The sequence below is a fragment of the Cibotium barometz genome, chromosome 17 (genome assembly GCF_041138505.1).
Source record: "Cibotium barometz isolate CiBa-2024 chromosome 17, ASM4113850v1, whole genome shotgun sequence".
NCBI classification, from domain to species: Eukaryota; Viridiplantae; Streptophyta; class Polypodiopsida; order Cyatheales; family Cibotiaceae; genus Cibotium; species Cibotium barometz.
This window is the reverse complement of record NC_141062.1, coordinates 33,128,072-33,150,226: the sequence shown is the minus strand read 5'-3', so window position 1 is coordinate 33,150,226 and position 22,155 is coordinate 33,128,072. Positions and strand designations below refer to the sequence as shown.

The 22,155-nt window shown below is 43.4% G+C and overlaps 2 protein-coding genes across 5 annotated transcripts in view; both read left to right on the top strand.

Moving 5' to 3' along the window:
* The first annotated feature begins 509 nt into the window (after positions 1-509).
* Positions 510-22,155, top strand: part of LOC147629903 (carbonic anhydrase, chloroplastic-like) — a 116,937-nt gene continuing 95,291 nt past the window's right edge. For 2 of the 4 annotated variants that reach the window (XM_086811415.1, XM_086811412.1), the window contains exons 1-5: positions 510-575; positions 1,376-1,442; positions 1,546-1,700; positions 2,293-2,341; positions 2,729-2,848. In XM_086811415.1, the coding sequence (XP_086667541.1) occupies positions 2,732-2,848 (117 nt within the window). In that variant the 5' untranslated portion in view covers positions 510-575; positions 1,376-1,442; positions 1,546-1,700; positions 2,293-2,341; positions 2,729-2,731. Of the gene's footprint in view, positions 576-1,375; positions 1,443-1,545; positions 1,701-2,292; positions 2,342-2,728; positions 2,849-22,155 lie in introns of those variants that run through there. The other 2 variants (XM_086811413.1, XM_086811416.1) reach the window with 2 other exon arrangements.
* Positions 14,226-17,021, top strand: LOC147629904 (uncharacterized). Its single transcript, XM_086810882.1, has one exon. It carries the CDS (start codon positions 15,667-15,669, stop codon positions 16,777-16,779), a length of 1,113 nt encoding a protein of 370 aa, XP_086667008.1. The 5' UTR covers positions 14,226-15,666; the 3' UTR covers positions 16,780-17,021.

Below are 22,155 nucleotides of genomic sequence, written 5' to 3'. Positions count from 1 at the left end.
GAGAGAGAGAGAGAGAGAGAGAGAGAGAGAGAGAGAGAGAGCATATTTGTATAGAGAGAGAGAGAGAGTATGTGAAGAACTTACATTGAAATTTACCGTCGCACATGTTCTAAGAGTTCTCACAATTGCTTAAAATTGTCTCGGATTAAGCACGGCTACACCACGTTGCTACTCACCTAAAGAAAGGATCAAGCAAGTTGCTCCAAATTTTTACTTACCCAAAAAAGGGATGAGGCAGGAGTAAAGGGATGAGGAAGGAGTAAGCAGTTGCTCCAATTTTTTCTATTCACCCAAAAAAGGACGAGGTAGTGGGTGAGGGGGCCACATGGGTGATGGTAACGTTTTTTCTACTCACCCAAAAAAGGACGAGGTAGTGGGTAGTGGATAGGTAGGGGGCCAAATGGGAGAGGACCTCCTTTGTGGTAGATAAATGTATTGCCGCTCCCTCCACTATATACAAACTTCTAAGGTTGTTTTCAATATCCACGTGGCACCTCTTCCCTTTCCTTATAAACCATACCTTCAAGCTCTCTTCTTACCACATTAGCCACCAGACATTTTCTCTCTCTCTAAAGGTGTGCGTCCTTCTTATTATTTTCATGCACAAAATTTAGCAAGTTGCTTGAATTTCCAAGGTTCTCTTCTAATGTATCTTATCTAACTCATAGAATTGTAGCAGTCTATTTCTATTCAATTGAATCTATTTCTGTTCAATTGAATCTATTTCTATTCAATTTGAAATTTTAGCCTTGTATGTTTTCTTTATAGAAATATCGCATCATTATTACTATTATTATTTGGTTATAAGTCTGTGTCCCTCTTAAGCTGCCTGCAATTTTGATCTTCTGTGTTGCTAGTCTCTTGGGCTGCCTTTGTCCTTACAATTTGAGGTGCCTCTTTATCTTACTGGAGGGCTCAATCTTGGGCAATTTCTGCTGTGCGCATGTAATCTAGTGTATTTGTACAGATCGTGTGTGTGTGTGAGAGAGAGAGAGAGAGAGTGTGAGAGAGAAATATGTGTGTGTGTGAGAGTGAGAGAGAGAGAGAGTGAGAGAGAGCACAGATAACAAGATTGGATAAAGATAGATCATTTCTGCATATCACATGCAAATTTTTCCTCCTCGCTGTGGATATTAATAATCACGTCACATATCAGCAGTTTTGTGCGTGCTGCATTTTCTCAATGAAATTTTCGGTGCATTTTTTTCAATGGAATTTTCAGTGCCACTGATTGATTAACGAATATAAATTAAAGGCAGGAATTTATGCTAATCTTAGCTGTCGTCGATGCTATGTAAATTTCGAATTTTAGTTATTTTGAGAATTTTATTTAAATTTTTTATTTTATTTTTTTTGCGTGCTGCAAATTATGTAGAGAATGGTCGCTACGAGAATGAAGGAACATACGAGGCAGCAGTGGACGCACTCGACAATCTGCTGAAGTGGGGTTTTTATTTTAAATTTTTTAAAGTAGAAAATAAAATTTATTATGATTTTTTTAACTTTTAATTATATAATTATAATTTTTAAGAAATAATTTGACAGGGAGTGCCCTGAATTGAAGGGCAAAGCGGGCAAGAAGGTGGGAAGGAGCTGTCTCCGGAAGGCAAGAAGGGGGACCACGCCCTTGTTGCCCACGTGGACCTTGACCCCCTCCAGAAAATTAAAAAGGGCTTTCAAGAGTTCAAAGCCCACTTCAAGTACCCCTCCTCCCCTCTTTTACCATTTAATTTTTCTTTGTTTTTACCTTAATTTACCATTTCCATTAATTGAGCCTAAAATAATTTATTGCCCTTTTGGGGCCCATCTTTCATTTTCTATTTGTTTTCCCCAACCACCTATTTGACTTGTTCACTCCACACAATTTCACTTCAATGTGATCACACTTTCTCACTCACTCAGACTCAAGTCTCTCTCTCTCTCTCTCTCACCTACACTTACATTGTCAATTGAGAGAGAGAGAGAGAGACACACACACACACACACACAAACACACATACACATCTCCCTACTTTCTCACTCACTCAAGTCTCTCTCTCTCTCTCTCTCACCTACATACACAAACAGAAACTTGCCTTTCTCCACCATGATGCATTTAGCCACACAAGCCCTTACATTGTTAATTCACACACACACACACACACACACACACACACAAACACACACACACACACACACACACATCTCTTTCTATGAATGGTTTTCTATAATGGTGGAGCCTTTGACAAAATGAATATATAAGGTGGAGCCTTTGACAAAATGAGTATATTAATGAGGAATTTCTTCACACAGGAAGGAGCAAACTTTATTCAAGGCGTTGGCGGAATCACAGCACCCAAAGGTGGGATACATAATTTATATCAATACTTATATGGTTGTACATTTTTTAAATTACAACAAAAAATATATATATAATAATTGTATACGGAGTGGGCAAGGGGATTTTTATTTTGTATATGGAGTGGGAAAGGGGATCCTTTATGTTGTATATGGATAAAGTCAAATGGAAAGCTTTAAAAAGGATACATAATTTATATCAATACTTATATGGTTGTACATTTTTTAAATTACAACAAAATATATATATATATAATAATTGTATATGGAGTGGGCAAGGGGATTTTTATTTTGTATATGGAGTGGGAAAGGGGATCCTTTATGTTGTATATGGATAAAGTCAAATGGAAAGCTTTAAAAAGGAAAAAAAAATGGGTGGTGGTGGGTGCAGTGGATGATAATAGCATGCTCAGATTCGCGAGTGGACCCGGCTCTTGTGCTGGGCTTGGAGCTGGGAGACGCCTTCATCGTGCGCAACATTGCCAGCTTGGTGCCCGCTCATTCCAAAGAGGTAGCCACCTTTACACACACACTCTTTTTTTTTTTAAATGTGAAAGCTCTCTCACACACATACCCCCATTGAGTGACATCCACACACCCAAACCACAACTTCGACAATCACTTTACTTTTGCTACAGTGCTTTTTAATGCAATTTACAAAGCTCTCTCTCTCTCTCTCTCTCTCTCTCTCATACACAGTGCACACACACAACAATCTACAGTGATCTCGACACACACATACACTTGTGAAAAAAGTTATACTTAGACTCTCCCTCTTTAATTCACAAGAAGTTTTGGGCATTTTCCCACGTGGGAAAGAGCCCCTTTTCCCACTATGATTCCCACATTGTAGATTACGACAACATCATGAGCTTCTGCAGCAGACGAGGCTCCGCATACCTAGCTAGGTGCGGTGGGGGGCAGGGGGCTGCCGGTCCCCTCGGAGCCTCGTCTGCAGAAGCTAGGTATGCGGAGCCTCGTCTGGCAGAAGCTCATGATGTTGTCGTAATCCACAATGTGGGAATCATAGTGGGAAAATGTCTAAAACTTCTTGTGTTTCTCTCTCTCACTCACACATGTGTACACAAACACACACCTACACTTACTACACGTGCACATGTCCTGTCCGTACGACTGTACCAGTAGTCCACGTGGCAGCTGTAGGCGGCGCTGGACAGGACAGGTGTAGGTTGCGTTGACAGATACAGTTAGCAGGCGGCTGCTGTTGGGTACTGACCAGTACAGTACAGGCACCTGTGGAAACTGTACGGACAGGTACAGTAGTGTTCTACTGACCTGTACGGGCAGGTACAGCTGGTTGCAGATCTGTTCATACCTTCACAGTAGGGAACAGTGCATCTCTAGCTGCAGGCTAAGCTTTCCCAGAGTTATTTGGTACATCAGACAAGTGGTTGCAAGAAGGCAAGTACAGATTGGTACGATTGGCTTCGCAAGTGCAGAACCACGGGCTGATTTGGTAAGCTCTGAACTTGTCCTTCCATCTTTCTTTCCATTGGCTTATGTCTGTTGGAGTCGTACTATCTGGCCCCTTGTGAGAGGAGGGGTATGGCAGATTGAAAGGGTGGAAACAGAGATTGGACAGTGAATGTATGTTTGTGCTGAGTTGTGGAACCATGTACATGGGATATGCCAGATGTATGCTCAAGGCTGCCCTGCTGAATGGTCTTGGCTCATCAGAGGGAAACACAGAGTGTTGCTTTTGTGGGACACAGATCTGTGTGTGAATCCTCTGTGCTAAGAGGTATTGTGGGCTGCCAGATTGGACATACAGGTGTATTTCTCATGGCTGGTTTTATTGTACTCAGCTCTACATCTTTTTGAAATTGAATAAAGAAATACCGCAAGGGGTGCCAAGTTTTGGGGCCAACAGGTGTCGTTTTCATTTCAGATTTGGGGCACTCTAGCTCCAATCAAATTTGTTTTTATATCTGGACTACAAGTGGAAGGGTGACTGCTAGTCTACCGCACTTTGGTTTCTACCAGATGCCGGTTTCAAGGTTCCGTTTGTCGGGACCTATCATCAACTTTCTTAAGGAGGTGAGCTCGTGGTTGACTCGAGGAAAGTCATCGCTGAAAAAAATTCAGCAACATGTCTGATACAGAAGACGAGTACTTTTATCATGAAGAGGAAGAGCAAGAGACCTCTCCTGAGAGAAACGAATCCGAGGATATTCTTGCAGGAGAACAGGCTGCAGATGTTGAGCAATATGAGGATGTAACACAGCCAGAAGATGTGCTTGGTAAAGAGGAAGATGATGCTCACTTTAAAAATCGTTTGGCTGGTGTTATGGATGTGTTTATGCAGCTCACACAAAGTGAGAAGTTTGCTAAATTTATGAGATCCCGTACAGAGCCTGAAAAGAAGAAGAAGGTGCGTTCTAAGAACCTTCCTCAGGGTCATAGTGGTGCCTTCCCACAGGATCCATCTTTTGGACAGTTTTCGAACATGCAGCATGCTTATGGTGCTAACTCTTAGAGCTCCTTCTTTGGACAGCCATCTATTCCTCAGCAGACTATGCATCCAGGTTATTTTGGTGGTGGCTCGGTGTTCAGGGGAATATGTATGGTGGTATGCAGTCCGGAATGCAAGGAAACATGCAACCTGGAATGCAAGCAAATATGTATGGTGGCATGCAGCCCGGTATGCATAGTGGAATGTTTGGAAACATGGCTAGAATGTATGGCATGCTAGGTGTGGGAATGGGTAATGTTGATGACCCCATGATGGGCATGAATGTTGGGGGCAGCAATCTTGCGAAGCCACTTCCATATGATAATCTAACGCCTATGGGAAAGGCGAAGGATTATAAGGAAGGGGGAGCTGCTGTGAAATTTGATACATTCAGTGGAGCCAAAGATAAATTAAAAGCACTTACCTTTTTACAGCAGTTTGGTGCTGCTTTTTCTGGTGGTAATTACACGGAGTCCTCAAAGGTGAGAAAAGCTGCCACTTTTCTCAAAGGCAATGCATTGCAGTGGTGGTCTACTCTTCTTCTGCAGGGCATAGCACCAACTACTTGGGTACAATTTAAACAGGTGCTCTCTTCCATATGGCTCACATCTACATTTGAGGTGGATGTTATGACTGCATGGCACAAGTTGGATGCTTCAAAGTGTAAAAATTTGGAAGATTATAACAAGAAGTTTTGGGAAGCTTTACTCCCAGTGACTTCTTACCGTGCAGTGCCTTTGTCTGAGCAGGTAGAGAAGTATTGTTGTGGGCTGCCCAAAGAGGTGCGTGACTATTGTATCAAGACTCGAGTAACGAACATGTCACAGATGATAGAGAATGCTATGACAGCTAATGCGTTACTCACTGGAGTCTCGTCTGGATTTAAAGGCAGTAAGAACTCGAGCAAGAAATCTGAAAAGTCTGGGCATGCTCGCATGATGCCAAAGGGTCTACAGAGACGCGGTATAAGAAGTTGCCAATGCCCAAGAGAACTTCTGAGGAGAGACAGGCTTTGAGGGATGCTCGAAAATGTTTTTACTGTACAGAAGAGGGACATATGTCTTTTAATTGTCCCAAGAGAAAGTCCCAAAGGGACTCTGGCAATAAAGGAGAGCCCAAGTCAAAGAAACCAAAACCTTTTGCAGGGTTAGTTCCTGATCTTGTTGGGGAATAGCCAGGTGGTGAAGAGACAGAGTTGTGCAGGGCATGGGGCAAAGTGAGAGATCAAAATGCCTTGATATTCTTTGATACAGGTGCTAGAGCCAACTTTATTTCACCGAATTTGGCTGGCCGATTGGGGATTCGTGCAGAGGAGATGGGGCCGTTATATGAGGCTAACATGGCTTGTCCAGGGTATGCAGAACCCGTCACTCCTATTATTGGGAAGCTCAAGCTTCATTTGCAGGGTTATGTAGACAGCGAAGAGTTTTTCATCATGCCACTTGATGGATGTGATGTTTTGTTGGGTATGCCATGGTGCCATAGAGTACATGCGGTGGTGGATACATACAATAGGAAGATCACTCTGACTCATAGAGGGAAAGAACATGTTTTGGATGTAAAACTTAAAGGGGAATCTGTTCCTATTGTAACAGCTTCGGTAATTTCATCAGTAATGAAAAAGCATCTTTCCGCGTACTTGATTTATGTAAAGGATGCACAAGATGATGAGTCTAAGTCTAATTTGTCTATGTTAGATAAGGATAGGACTGATTTCTTATGTGGGTTCCAAGATTGTTTTTCCGAGTCATTGCCAGGGGAACTTCCTCCAGAAAGGCCAGAAGATCATGCCATTGATCTAATTCCTGGTAGTACTCCACCAAATAGACCGCTGTACCGTGTTAGTACAACCCAACAAGAAGAAATTATGAGTCAGGTACAGGAGCTTTTGAATAAAGGGTTGATACAGCCTAGCTCATCACCCTTTTGCTCACCTGTACTCTTAGTGCAAAAGAAGGATGGTTCTAGTGTATTGACTACAGGGTGCTGAACAAGAATACCATCAAGAATCGATTTCCCATTCCGAGGATCGATGACATTTTGGACCGCTTACAGAGCTCCACAGTCTTTAGTCGTATTGACTTGAAAAGCGGGTATCATCAGATACGTATTAGACCCGAGGATGTGCATAAGATAGCATTTCGAACCACGTTTGGGTTGTATGAGTTTTTGGTTATGCCGTTTGGTTTGACAAATGCACCTGCCACATTTACCAGAATGATGGACAGGATTTTCCGACCTCATAGAGCGTTTGTGGGCACGTTCTTTGATGATATGATTGTGCATTCACAAACTGAGGAAGAGCATAGAAGGCATTTGGCCATTGTGTTTGCAGAACTCAAGAACCATAGGCTGGTTATTAATGGCAAGAAGAGTGAGTTTTTCTTGTAAGAGATACACTTCTTGGGGCATATTGTGTCTAAGCATGGAGTTCGTATGGATCCAGCGAAGGTGGAAGCAATTCTTAATTGGCCAGATTTGAGGACCGTGCATGATGTACGCAGCTTTCTAGGATTGTGTTCCTATTACAGGCGGTACATACGGTATTTTGCTGAAATTGCTTCACCCCTTCATGCCTTAACAAAGAAGACAACTCCGTTTAGATGGGCTGATCGGGAAATTACAGCCTTCAAAAAGCTCAAAGAAAAGCTTACTTCGGATCCAGTATTGGTGTTACCGGACCTCCGAAAGGCTTTTGTTGTCCAATGTGATGCATGTGGAAGTAGCATTGGGGTAGTTCTCATGCAGGAGGGACGTGTGATAGCCTATGAGAGTAGAATATTGCAAGATGCCGAGAAGCATTTACAGGTTTATGAGAGAGATGTTGGCTGTAATTCATGCTCTTTCTACGTGGAAACACTATTTGCTTGGGGCTGATTTCACTGTGCAGACAGATCATCAGACCTTGCGTTATTTCCTCACACAAACTAAGCTTTCAGAGAAGCATATGCGATGGGCAAACTTTTTGTCTATGTTGCACTTCCAGATTGTGCATGTGGAAGGCAAAAAGAATGTAGTGGCAGATGCTTTGTCACGCAAGCCACAGGTCTCAGCAGTTTCACTTGCTTATCATCATGAGCTTGATGAAATAAAAGAGCAGTATGCCCATGATGAGGACTTTGGCAGGGTGTATGATCAGATGTCTGAAGGTCAGTGGCATGAGCACTATACTCTCAGAGATGGGTTTTTATTGATGCATGGCAGACTGTGTGTTACCAGGCCATCGCGCCTTAAGGTTATGATTGAAAGTCATGCTCCACCGTATGCAGGTCATAGAGGTATTGACGCCACGGTAAAAGCAGTGGAGACTTTCTTTTATTGGCCAACCTTGAGAAGAGATGTTGATGCCTTTGTTAGGCAATGCATCGTATGTCAGAAGGTAAAGTTTGACCGTCAAAAGACACCAGGGTTACTACAGCCTTTACCTATTCCAGATAGACCTTGGGAGAGCATTGCCATGGATTTTATATTTGATCTTCCACGGACACAAACGGGTAATGATGGCATTTGGACTATCATATGCAGGTTCAGTAAGCAGGCTCATTTCATTCCCGTGCGTAAGACGATCAAAGTGGATCATATGGTGAAGTTGTTCATGGCGAACATCTTCAAGTATCATGGCTTGCCTACGTCTATCATTGTGATTGTGATCCACGGATGACGAGTTTGTTCTAGAGAGGGTTGTTTGACAACATGGGTACAACTCTCAAGTTTTCATCATCATTTCATCCACAAACAGATGGTCAATCGGAAGAGGCTAACTCTATAGTGTTAGATCTTCTTAAGTGTTATGTGTCAGAGCACAAGCAACAATGGGAAAAGTATCTTCCTTTGGCGGAGTTTGCATATAACAACACTGTTCATACCTCGACAAGCAAGGCGCCTTTTGAGATTGTGGAAGGAGGGAAGAAGGTACCACCTATTTTGCACACAAAGGATAAGATCTTTGAGGCTGATCAGTATGTGGAAAACATGGATGAAGCTTATAGGAGAGTTAAGTTGGCACTCCAGAAAACTCAGCAGAAGCAAAAGAAAGCGGCAGACCGTCACAGACGTGCATTAGAGTTTGCATTGGGTGATTGGGTTCTTTTGCGATTTGAAAAGGCTAGACTCAAGAAGATGCAGGGTAAAGAGCGCTTATTCCCTAAGCTGAGTATGCGATATTATGGGCCTTTTCAGCTATTGGAAAAGATTGGTGAGGTGGCCTATCGCTTGAAGCTACCAGATCACTGGAGGATTCACAGCTTTTCACGTGAGTCTCCTTAGACCTTTCCGTGGAGATGTGCCTGAGGATGTATCAGATGAGGCTCAGCCGGAAGTTGAGGAACTTGATGAGGTTCTTATTCCAGAGCAGATACTGGCACATAAGGAAAGAAAGGTACGAGGTAAAGTTTCCCATTGCTATCTTGTGAAGTTCAAGAACTATTCACCGATGGATGCGAAGTGGATGGAGGATGGCTTAGAGAGATTGGGACGCTGATCTTGCCATATTGTATATTTCACTTTGGATATTTTGCTGTATCACCAGAATGCAATCGAGGACGCTTGCCATTTTTCAAGAGGGGGGTATGTCATGGCCCTGTGAAAATGGAACAGCACAAGTGTGGGCATGGTGGTTGCTGAGCAAAAATATTGAATGATTCACATTTGGGGTGCCCGGACAGAGATAATGATGTGTGGACATCTCCAGGTGTGAAGGGAGGAACATGAACATTAATGTTTTGATGTTTTATTCATGGGTTGCCCCTAGGCCTTAGTGGCCCCTAGGGAACTTTAATGTTTATTAAAGTTGGGGCCCTAGGATAAGTTTGGAGAGGGGGCAACTCCACTTTTGGAGTTACACGCCTCTCTCATCTCTCTCTCTAGCTTTTTGGGGAGGCGTGCAAGTTCTCAAGCGTGGAGAAGAGGGGAAGCCAAGTCGACTGCTGCATAGGGTGTGGCTGGCTGTTTTTGCTAGAGTTTTCTGAGCAAAACAGGCCGTACAGCCAGGCCGTACAGCTCTGTATGGACAGTAGGTATTGTGTACGGCTGCTGTAGGTCAGGCGGATGTTATCTCTGTTGCTAGCTATTGCAGGCGACTACAGTTGCAGTTTCAGGCAGCGCAGGCAAGTACAGTTGCCATGTGGACTGCTGGTACAGTCGTACGGACAGGACAGGTGCAAGCGACGCTGGACAGGATAGGTGCAGGTTGCGTTGACAGATACAGTCAGCAGCGGCTGCTGTTGGGTACTGACCAGTACAGTACAGGCACATGTGGAAACTGTACGGACAGGTACAGTAGTGTTCTACTGACCTGTACAGGCAGGTACAGCTGGTTGCAGATCTGTTCAGACCTGAACAGATTTGTTCAGACCTGAACAGTAGGGAACAGTGCATCTCCAGCTGCAGGCTAAGCTTTCCCAGAGTTATCTGGTACATCAGACAAGTGGTTGCAAGAAGGCAAGTACAGATTGGTACGATTGGCTTCCCAAGTGCAGAACCTCGAGCTGATTTGGTAAGCTCTGAACTTGTCCTTCTATCTTTCTTCCCATTGGCTTATGTCTGTTGCAGAGTCGTACTATCTGGCCCCTTGTGAGAGGAGTATGGCAGATTGAAAGGGTGGAAACAGAGATTGGACAGTGAATGTATGTTTGTGCTGAGTTGTGGAACCATCATGTACATGGGATATGCCAGGTGTATGCTCAAGGCTGCCCTGCTGAATGGTCTTGGCTGATCAGAGGGAAACACAGAGTGTTGCTTTTGTGGGACATAGATCTGTGTGTGAATCCTCTGTGCCAAGAGGTATTGTGGACTGCCAGATTGGACATACAGGTGTGTTTCTCCTGACTGGTTTTATTGTACTCAGCTCTACATCTTTTTGAAATTGAATAAAGAAATACCGCAAGGGGCGCCAAGTTTTGGGGCCAACAGGTGTCGTTTTCATTTGAGATTTGGGGCACTCTAGCTCCAATCAAATTTGTTTTTATATCTGGACTACAAGTGGAAGGGTGACTGCTAGTCTACCGTACTTTGGTTTCTACCAGAGGCCGGTTTCACCTAATCCCTGCATTTTCAACATCCTGGCAGTCTACTCTGAACTTTTGTCTATTTGTCATAGTCTTTCTGAAGTCCATGTCTGCAGTCTGTCTATGCCATGTTGATGTCATCGATACTAATTTTGCTAACTCAATTACTATTACTTAAAGCACATTCACTAATTGTGCTTGTAACTCACTCTACTGCAGTACAAGAAACTCACAAAACTAGAAATGTCTTGCACTTTGTTTTAGTCATAATTAGCCTGATCACCTGATTATACTAAAGCACAAAAATCAGCATTTCCATTTTGGCAATCACGATGCTAGGTTACATAAGTTTACTGCATTGAGTAATAGAAGTCTAAGTCCATTCAGGAGTTTATAAAGATAACCATGGAAACCTCGCGTGCTTAATGACATGCCAAAAGACTACAAAAACAATAGAAAAGAGATATGGCCGCCAATGCTGACACTGACCCAGACATTAGGGGACTTTTGGGGTCAAAAAAGGGCCCTCTAAGGGAGTCCATGTCATAATATTCCCTACATTCAGCCAACCGGTAAAAGGAGCTCTGAAGATGGAGCAGGTAGATAAAAAGGAACATTCAAATTTGGAGTTCGTTTGTAAAAATTTTCTCAGGGAATATTATGACATGGACTCCCTTAGAGGGCCCTTTTTTGACCCCAAAAATCCCCTAATGCGTTGCACATAATGAGGAGGAGCCAGAAGAGCTTCTACCAAAAGATTTTTCAGAACCAGAAGCAATACTAGGTCCTTCAGGAAGACCCTCTAGACCTGCTTCTCGTGCTGGCCGTGTTCATCTTCATGTAGAGGAGGAGGAAATTCCTACATGCAGTCATTGTACTCACCACACTCCCTATACTACTAACACCAAACCTAAGCTTAAGCTAGAGCTACCTATTTTTTGGGTTTAAAAGAAGGAGGATCCAGATGTGCATGCCAAGTCTTTTGAGCACTGGGCAAGACTGAAAGGTGTGGAAAGAGAAGACTACATAGAATATTTTCTACAAACCTTGAAGAGTGCTGCCAAGAAGTGGTACTTTCATTATCCACCTATTGACCTTCCTCCATACAAATTAGTCAGAAATGCCTTTATTATGGAGTTCACCGATGAACACACTGATGAAGAACTTTTTAAAGAACTGGGCAAGATTAAACAAGGAAAATTGTCAGTCAAAAAGTACATGAATAAAATCAAAGACCTGACTAGACAACTACAAGATCCACCAGTAGATAAAGCCCTCAAAGCCTAATTCATAAATGGGTCTAACAATAAAGAGCTTAGGAAGCAAGAAGTGGTGAACCCCACTAAGACATTCAGCCAACTGGTAAAAGGAGCTCTGAAGATGGAGCAGGCAGATAAAAAGGAACATTCAAAGCATCAATCAGCATCTGCCGATGAAGAAGATTCTGCCTCTAGTTCAGAAACTCCTGAATCGTCTGACGAAGAGCCTCGCAAAAGGATAAGAAGAAGGTGAAACCCAAAGCCAAGGCAACCAGTGTATTGGAAAGGCATATCGAAGAAATGACACAGCAAATTCAAGCATTAGCTCAATCGAAACCTGCACCTACTGGTCTGGTGCACTAAATGCAGAAGGAGCAATCACACGACTGAAGAATACATTCAATGCACTTACTGCCTGGGAAATTGTTCCGGGAGAACAGGACAAGCCCAAGAAGAGAGAGCTACAAGTGGAAGCGGAAAGCGGACGAGGGTTACGGCTACTATTTTTTGACGAATTTTTGGTTAAGTGAATCCTGATACTTATGTATAGTCGGATTAAACCCGTGTAATTAGCCTATGAATGGGGCCAGGAGCTTCCAATTTGTATCAAACTGCAACCCACAATTAGAAATTGACTGAAGAGAGCCCTAGGGTTATAAGCCAATTTATTATTTTTGTGGAAGGATCCAATTTTATTAGTTAACTCATTGTCTATAGAAGAGCTCTTATCAAAGAGAAGAGAGTGTGTCTTGCGGTGCTTCCTACGCGCACACATTGTATGCAATCACTCCATTGATGAATGGCAAAGGTTAGCATTGTCATTACCTTTGTTTCTATGTGCTTGAGTCATGCTTTATTGTTGAAGAAACTATGAAGTTCATGATTTTTGCCTCTTGTTGAATGTGTCTAAATCGAGCATTTGAGTAGTGATTTGAAGTCTTTCTTTGTGGTTTAAACATTGGTTGGGACTGATTGAGGTAGCTCTAGAATTGGGTAATCCTGATTTTCAGTTTTGTTGAGGGTCTGCATGAAGTTCGCGATTTTCACACAGCCTCAGAACTGTGTTTTCAGAGTGTTATCTTGTTCCTAGATGCATGCTTAGTGTAAGGAGTGAACCCACTACTTCAAATACTCTTTTCTCCACTCAATTGAGCATAGGATAAGGTTATTGTCTATGTAGCTTTACATGTCTTTTACGCTTGTGATTATTGCATTGTACGCATGTCCCTCTTGACTTAGATGGTAGGTGTTGATTCCGTGATGCTTGACATCATGCTCACGTAGTTTCCATGCACTAGTCGGGTCACTTCCCCGTTTTTGACATTTAGTGTTCGTTTGCGGTAAAGTTGTACTATGATGTCCGTCGCAGCGACCCGCAAACATTGGCGCTGCTACCGGGGAGCGCGGACTTAGGCTAGAGAATCTACCTTGAGCATTTTGTATGTTTGTGATGATAGGCTAGGATCATTCACCTTATTTTTAGTTTTAGTTGGGAGATTGGAACGGGGATTCCAAGGCTCTTGAGAGTAGCCAAGAGGCGGGGACCTACCGAGGACTTTCGCATAGGTTAGGGAGTGTGCATTGAGTGTTGTTATGGTTGAGTGCATCCATTTCATCATCGATTGCGCGACTCGCAACTTTAAGATTAGATTTTAGGCTTCTTGTAGCGCTTTTTGCGCCTTTGTTGCTTTTTCATGTATTTTCGCATCATTTTTTGTAGATTAGGATTGTTTCATGTTTGATAGGAGTAGGGTAAGTAGGAAACCTACTGAACCTGCATTTGGGCATCATTTGCACTAAATAGACAAAGATAGCGCTTTTGTCGCAAATTTACTAGATTGTGCATTTGGATGATCTTTTGTGCTCCAGCTTCAGTTCTGAGTTGATAGTAGGGGCAGTGTGCAGACACCATATACCCCTCCCAAACTAAAAAATTACAAAAAATTCATGTATGTGCAGATTCTATGAAGTTCTTGCGAACACCATATACCCCTCCCAAACTAAAAAATTACAAAAAATTCATGTATGTCCAGATTCCATGAAGTTCTTGCGAACTTCATGAAAACCTACCTGCACACATCAGAATTCAAGTCTGACTTGATGGGGTCATTACAAGCATCTTGATTAGCTCCCCTACCAATTTTGGAGCCATTTGGAATTATATTGCTTAATGCTTGATCAATTCTAGTATTTCAGAGAGCTTGAAAAGGCTATAGTGAATAAAACTGATCATTTATGAGTCCATTTATGAAATCCTCTTGCATGCATGTTGCTTAGATACCTGCAGACAAGGCTAGCTATTTTGTTTAGCACCCCTACCAAGTTTGAAGTCATTTGGACACATCTTGCTCCATGCTTGAGTCATTCTGATGATTTAAACTCTGGAAAAAGACTAAACTGCGCTAAATTTGATTGTTTTTGACTCTATAGTGGGAATCCTCTTGCATATGAGTTGTTGGGACACTTGCCAACAAGGGTGATGCTTCAAAGTTGCAAAAAAAACCCCAATTTATGAAGTTTGCGAACTTCATGTGATTGAGAGCTTAGTAGCAGCAGTAGATGCCCTGAAGTGCTAGGATTGACCCATGTTATGAAGAGAAAGGTGTAAAAATCTAATGATCTTCATTCATTTGATGATCTCTGGAGCGTATTAAAAGTTTTTTGCAAATTGTAAAGCATAGGCATTGTTGTATTCACTGAGGGCTACACAGCTGTAACATCAGTTTCATGAAATCTCAATTTCTATGAAGTTCGCAAACTTCATGATCTAGAGATGGAGAGGGTGCAGAACCATTATGACTACCCAGGGTTGATGTACATGCTTTGATTACACCACATATGCCTTCAAATATTCAAATGGATATTTTGAGTAGATAAGCATCAAAGCTGGTGAAAATCCAGCATTTTGCTAGCATTTGAGGTCATTCTAGACATCAAAACTGTATTATAGAGCTTGAGAGAGACTACACTGTGCAGGGACTTGCTCCAGGGAAATTTTCAAGTGAAAATAAGCACCTCTATGAAGTTCGCAAACTTCATGATGTGGATCTAGGAGAGGGGCAGAGTTGAACTGAGTAGCAAGCATTGTTAAGCAAGCCCTAAACAATCCCCATATGCTTTCAGATCCCAAAAATCATCACAGCAGGCTTCAAATTATCAAGCAAAAAGTGTTTAATAGCAGCAGCACACATTGAACCTCTCAGGCAGTGCATTGGAGTTGTTGAAACCATTGCTAGACTTTAGACGTGCAATGCTTGACCATAAGCTTGTGTTTACACAGCTGTAGGTTCAGGACTTGAGAGATTGCAATTGAGCTGTGTTTTGAGCAAGGTTCTCTTGGCAGGTAGTATTAGAAGCTGAGGAGTTGGAGTTTGCTTCGACTTGTTTGGCCAGGTAGACGGCTCACCTGCTCATTGCATCATTTAAGATTTACTCTATGCGCCTAAGGTCGGGAGCAATTATTAGATAGGGAAATCCGGTAGGGAGTGTTGTTAGGAGCAGAGCCTCAACCGAAGGGAGCACAGCTAGGTCACAACCTAACGTGAGTGCACCCATAGAGGACCTAAACTATGATACACAATCCAATTCAAGTATGGCCTCAGAGATGTCAAATCCAATGGGAAACTTGAATATCGGATTGGTGTACAATGACCAAATTACTTATTGTATGGAGAATACTTACGGTGCTAAGACCTACCGTGATGCAATGAATCGATTTGCGGTCAAGATCGAGGATCATACCTCAGATTTTGATCCAGCACCATGGGTGAACTATCAAGACGATTGCTACATGGGTAGGGACAGAGTAATATATTTAGTAGTCGACAATCCTCACATTGTAGATGTGTTGGGGAGTGTAGTGCCTTTTGATCCACATTTTGGAATAGAGGTACCACCCGCCACCCAACCAGGACTTCGGTTGGTCAACTCTGTACGGACTAAGAAAGTCCTTATAGATGATCCAACCAAGGCCTTGTACAAAAGGGAAGACTCAGGGACTGATTTCTACTACGTACATAACAAACCGTTACCTCACATCCTACCTGATAAGAAGGTCCTATATGTGTACTTCAATGAAGCAGTTGGTCCAACAAGGTCAGCTATCTTCTTAGACAAGTTTGGCCAAGAATGGAGTTTACTACTAGAAGACGAAGCAATGATGTTTACTGACATGGGAATCTCAGTGACTATGCTTAACAAAGGAGAGGCAAGCACTTCGGCGGTCAGAACTCCTATGCTTGTACCACGATACATGCCAAGTCCAACTCCTTATCCAGTGCCTAGTGCACCATTATCTTATCTAGCACCTAGTGCCCCTATGGCTCCTAAGCCATTTTCAACACCAAGCTTACCAAGAGTATCCTTTGCAAATGGATTTGTAGCTCCAAGAGCTCCAACCTTAACCAGACCAATGGGTTCAGGAATAACGCATGCCACAAGTGGTCATCTGGCAAGTAGAGTGCCAATAGGACCACCATCATCTTACCACACACCGATGGTGTCTACAGGGTTTAGGTTAGGTAGATCATCATGGGAACCCACACGTAGTAGTAAAGTGAAACCAACTCATTTCCAAAAGTGGGTTAAGAAATATAGTGGCTCAGGTGATCCTCATGATCACCTGAGCCTCATTTCCTATGCAATGCCTATGCAAGGAAGTAAACAAATTAAAGTATTAGTGTGCGCAAATGACTCACCATGCTAGACAAACAAAGAACACACACCTTCCTAAACAAGGAAGCACTCGAACACCACAAGTGGTCTAATGGAGCATGGGTGAACTTTCATCAAATGGACAAGCTCTAATGAACCATGATGTTAAGAAATAAATACGGTAAATGAACCACACAAGCAAACATGCTAAATCCCGTGCTCAAACTTCTTGCACCACAAACTCAAATGGCTACACATATCCAAAACAAAACACAAAGAGAAAATCATACAAGATCACTAGCGCCAAAGCTTGACCAATTCCCAACATTTCATTTTGTGATCATTTTCTACCTTATGTGAGAGGGGAAGGGAAGGAGGGGGAAAAGTAATCAATACCTTATGCACGGCACAAAAGAAAGACAAACACCTATGCATGAACCCAATGAGACAAACATAAAAAAAACATTTGCACAAAACCTTTTTGGAGCGAGAACGGAGCCTGTTTCACTTGAAGATGGAAGGGGCCTTGACGCCACCAAGTGACTTTCTTTACAAGAGAGTTGATGCCTTATGCGTGAGGGAGTGGATGTGGGTGCCCAATGCTAAAAAAAAGAGAGTGGAGTGAATGGTGCTTGGAGGGTGCTTGGCCCTTGCTTGTGCTCACAATCTAACGGGGTGATGGAGAGGTAAGTGATGAGTGTGCTAAAGGTACTTTTACTAAGTGCATATGGTTGGGAGTGAATTTATGCAAGACTCACTAAGGTGGGGAGTGAATTGATGCAAGACTCACTAAGGTGGGGAGTGAGTTTTGGGAGGGGGGAAAGCTCCAAATGCAAATTAGTCTTACCTTCTATGCTTGGCAAGAGCTTGGGTGCTATGGTGGAAGAGAGCTTCAATACTTGAATGCAAATGCGCTAAAGTTTTCCTATGAGAGATGAGATTGGTGGTGGTGGTGGCTCAAGGGTGAGCTCAAGTGAGTGCTAGGGTGCACCTTCTAAGAGAGTGCACTATAGTGCAAGTGTGCAAATGGTTTGCTTGTGCAATGCTCAATTCTTCCCCTTCTCCCCCCCTTTTGAATGAGGAAATGGGGGGGGCTATTTATACACTTCATGCATGGCTTAGGGTGAGTCCTAAACCATGATTATTAAAGCATAGAAAAGTAAACACCCTAGATGCCTCCTCTCATAGATGGAGGGAGTTAGAGTAGAGTGATGGGTTGAGGTGAAAGGGGGGTACAATGACTTGTTAGCCATGAGCTAGAGAGAGATTATACAATTTCTTTTTTGTAAAAAATATACATGATGTTACACACATACCCACACATATATACACAAACACATGCACACTTGTACACACGTACATGGATGTGCACACATACTTACATATTCACACACTTTGCCAATATGTACGCACACTTTATGCTCATGCAAGAGCATACACCTATATGCACATATACTTACAAACATACATACACTCTGTGAGGACAAGGGTCCTACGGACAGGGTCCCCGGACAGGTGTCCGGCCATGCAGTTAAGTAGGCGTCCTTAGTGTGAAAGGGCCGACTAGGGGCTATATAAGGACATGGTTGGGTGGTTAATCGCATGGGTCATTACCACGCTCCTCACATTGGTATCAGAGCGAGGGAGGGGGAGCGTCCAAAATAGCATGGCTATTTTTGGCGGTCTCCTTCCTCGTATGGGTGCAGGGCGCCATGGAGGATGTACGCGCAACGATGAAGAAGACAGCACATAGGGGAAGGCGACGCGCTGCAGCAAAAAAAAAAGAGGGCGGCACGAAAAGCGAGGCGAAGCAATAGTGGCCACAGGCCAACCCGACCGCGCGCACGGGAGCGTCCATCACAGTGGACAACTAAGGTGGCGACCAAGGCATAGACCGGCACAACCAACAGCACTTATGGAGAAAAGGGTCGACGGCATCCTTGTTACGCTCACGCTCTTCCCCCTTGAACTCAAGGATCGTGAGGTTCTTCAAAAGATCTTCATTGCTATCCTTCTCACGTGTAGGGCCCGTGCCTCACGAGTGATAGCAGGATCAGTTGTAGTGTCAGGAGCACCATGTGTTGCATGACGAGATGATGCTGGAACTGTGGCTCCTTGAGACTGGTTCTACATGAAGCCTTTAATTAAATCAGTATAAGTGCAGTGAGGTTCTGATTCAGAGTGGTGAAGTTTTTGTCCAAAGCCTCTTGCCGTGCAATGAGAGCTTTAAAGCCCGCGACGTCCACAAACCCATGATTTTCTAATTCGTCACACGGTCGTGCATGTTCACATCTGTAGATTCTGAAACTGCTGCAGCAGCGGCCATGGAAGCTGCAGCGTCGTCTTCAAAGTCAAATTGAAGATTCAGGCCTTCAGCCATGAAAAGAAAGATAGATAACCCTTGGCTAGTGCGGAAGCTGGAGAGAATAGCCCTTGGCTAAAGCACCTTGTGCGTGAGTAAGAGGGTGATGATGTAGCCCTTTGTAGTAGTCATCACGTGATCTTGCATAGAGGCCATGAAGCTCAATGTACTATGAACAAGAGAAATACCTCTGTGTAGCGCATCACAAATACAAGAACTGGAGTAGCGGGACTCGGATGGAAGAGAGTCGTCACTGATCAACCTTGTTGCATACGCCAGACATCCAAATCACCAAAAAGCTATGCAGTCCAAATTTTTTTGAAGAAATTGCCGAAACACCCAACTGAGAGTAGAACGGCTCTCAAAAAATCACATGTAATCGGCATACGGCTATGCACATGACACGTCGCTTAAAAATGCGTATACGTAAGTATGAACTGATGGCACATGGGCGTAGATAAGCATCTTATCCCAATTTTTGAAGAGCTGTGAGTACAAAGAAGAACAGCTTGCCATAGCCATTTGTGAAGAGATTTCTTGCGCTCTAACAGCTTCCACTGTAGCACATTGTATTTCTAATCAAGTGTAAGTGCTTCCTATATGCTTATTGATTGATTAGAGTCCACTTTTATTTGATTTTTGCACTCTTCATCTTCGTGATTAGTGAGCTAATTCATGTGATTTAGGGTATCAAATGATGTTTATTTTCTTGCAAACTCGATTAGGAAGTGTTTCCTCATGTTCCTAGTGCCGTTGCTAACCTAAAAACTCAGTTTTATCGCCCTGGCGAGCCAAAAATTGTGATTTTTTCCATGCCCGGAATCAAGGTTTGAGTACTTGGTTATGTTCCTTAGTGTCTTGAGAGTACGCTCATGAAGTTTTGTGGTGTTTGGAGCATGTTTTCCCATTGAAATGCATGATTGTTTGCTCGCAGTAGATAGTGTTGTTGTGTGTGCTGTTAGTGTTGTTATTCCCTGTCAAATGCTATGTTAGTGTATTCTTTGTCTTGCTAGTAGACTCCATAGTTCCTGATAAGCATCATGTCTGCCTCCATGCCCTAATCGAGTCCCTCCCCTACGTATTGACATCTTTTGTTAGTGCTACAAACTATGCTCCATCGTTCGTCGCTCGCGGCGACCCGCTAACATTGGCGCCGCTGCCAGGGACGGCGTCCCTAGATTAGTGAGTCTATTCCTTCAGTAGCGCTTTCATAGGATCCTTCAGATTTGTTTAGAGTAACACAGTCTAACTTGAACCCTCTCCAAATTTCATCTCATTTGGATGCAAAAAGACCCCCCTATTGCTCAAAATACTGCCTGAAAACTGCATTTTTCAGAGAAAACTGCATGAAATCTTGAGTTTTCGACATCCAATTGAAAATGGGACTGGCATGCATGGTCTATAAGGTGCCCTCTACATGCTTGTGAAGTCAGATCCAAGAAATCCTAAAAAGTGAAATTTTGTGATTTTTGCCACTGGCCCAAATAGCACTGAAACTGATGCCTGAGAGTAGGAGGGTGTTATAAATGCTCTAAAACATACCCCTACCAAGTTTCATTGAAATTGGACTCAAAAAACCCCATGCATTGCACAAAACACTGCTTGAAATCTGATGTTCGAGTAGAAAATTACTTGTCTAACTGAGATTTGGTGATCAATTCTGTATTGGGTTGCACACACATGACCAGGAACCCTATTGGTAGTGACGCTAGAAGTAGGGCCTCTACTCAAGAGAGCACAGCTAGATCACAAAACGTTATTGCAAGGCTAGTAGTAGAGGATTTAGCTTACGAGACCCAGTCAGACTCAAGCATGGACACCACATCTTCTCACCTCTCTAGGTCTCACGGAATTGATATGGACTATGATGCCAAGATAAGGTTTCACATGGAAAACACTTATGGCGCTAAGATCTACAAGGACGTCCTCATGAATATGCGGTTAAGGTCGAGGATCATCCCTTTGACTTTGATCTATCGCCATGGGTAAATTACTAGGGAGATCGATACATGGGTAGAGATGGGGTCATGTACCTTATCATAGACAACCTGGATGTGGTAGATATGCTACAGTGTCAATTGCACCACACATTGTGGATGAAGTACCGCCTATGCCAGTCCAATCAAATCTTAAGCTGATTAACTCTGTGTGGACAAGAAGAGTCCCCAAAAGGAGGAGCTAGAGCAAGTAAAGGAGCTGGAAGAGAAAGACACATTGCTGCCATCAGGACCACACACAAGCAAGAAAGATCATCTCATGAATACTTTAGTATATGTACATACTCAATAAGATCGACAAGCCAAGGCACTTTTTTCCCACTGGGTTTTTTTCCCTTGTCCAAATCCGGTGTCAAGCACCAAATTTTGTTTTCCTTTCTCATGTAAATACCACCCTCAATAAATAGAGGCTCAGGGTGCTGTACTGTCCCCTAAGGTGTATGTAATTACCTCTGTCTACAGTCCTCAAGCACCAAATTTTGTTTTCCTTTCTCATGTAAATACCACCCTCAATAAATAGAGGCTCAGGGTGCTGTACTGTCCCCTAAGGTGTATGTAATTACCTCTGTCTACGGTCCTAAGGCATAATCTGCTGCGCCTGAGGGCAGTCCCATAGGCAATGTCTCTGTGTCTCCATAGGGTGGCCGCATCGGACGCAGGCCGCCGGAAGACCGCTGTAGACAAGCCAGGTGCCAACTGCAGAGCCCCTGTGGGCGACCAGCCACTGGAAAGTCGAGAGGGGCCTGTCGACTAGCCCAGAGCCGAGCCCAAAAATCCTCCAGGAACTCCTGTGAGAGTCCCTGTAGCCGCCAATGCCCCGCTGTTGCTGGAGAGACCGTCCTCCTCGCCGTCAAAATATGCCGCCCCAACCGAACAGTATACTGGAAAAAGGTGATCTCTGTGGCCTCAAGGGATGCATAAGGATCATGCCACTCGTACTCCCCGGGGTCCCACTGTAGCCGGGCCAAGGGGCGCGCTGCATATGCCCATATGCGCCAATCCAAGAGCACATCAGCAGGGTCGGGGTCAATATGCCACTTCCGAGAAGCGGCGGTCACTACCTGAATTC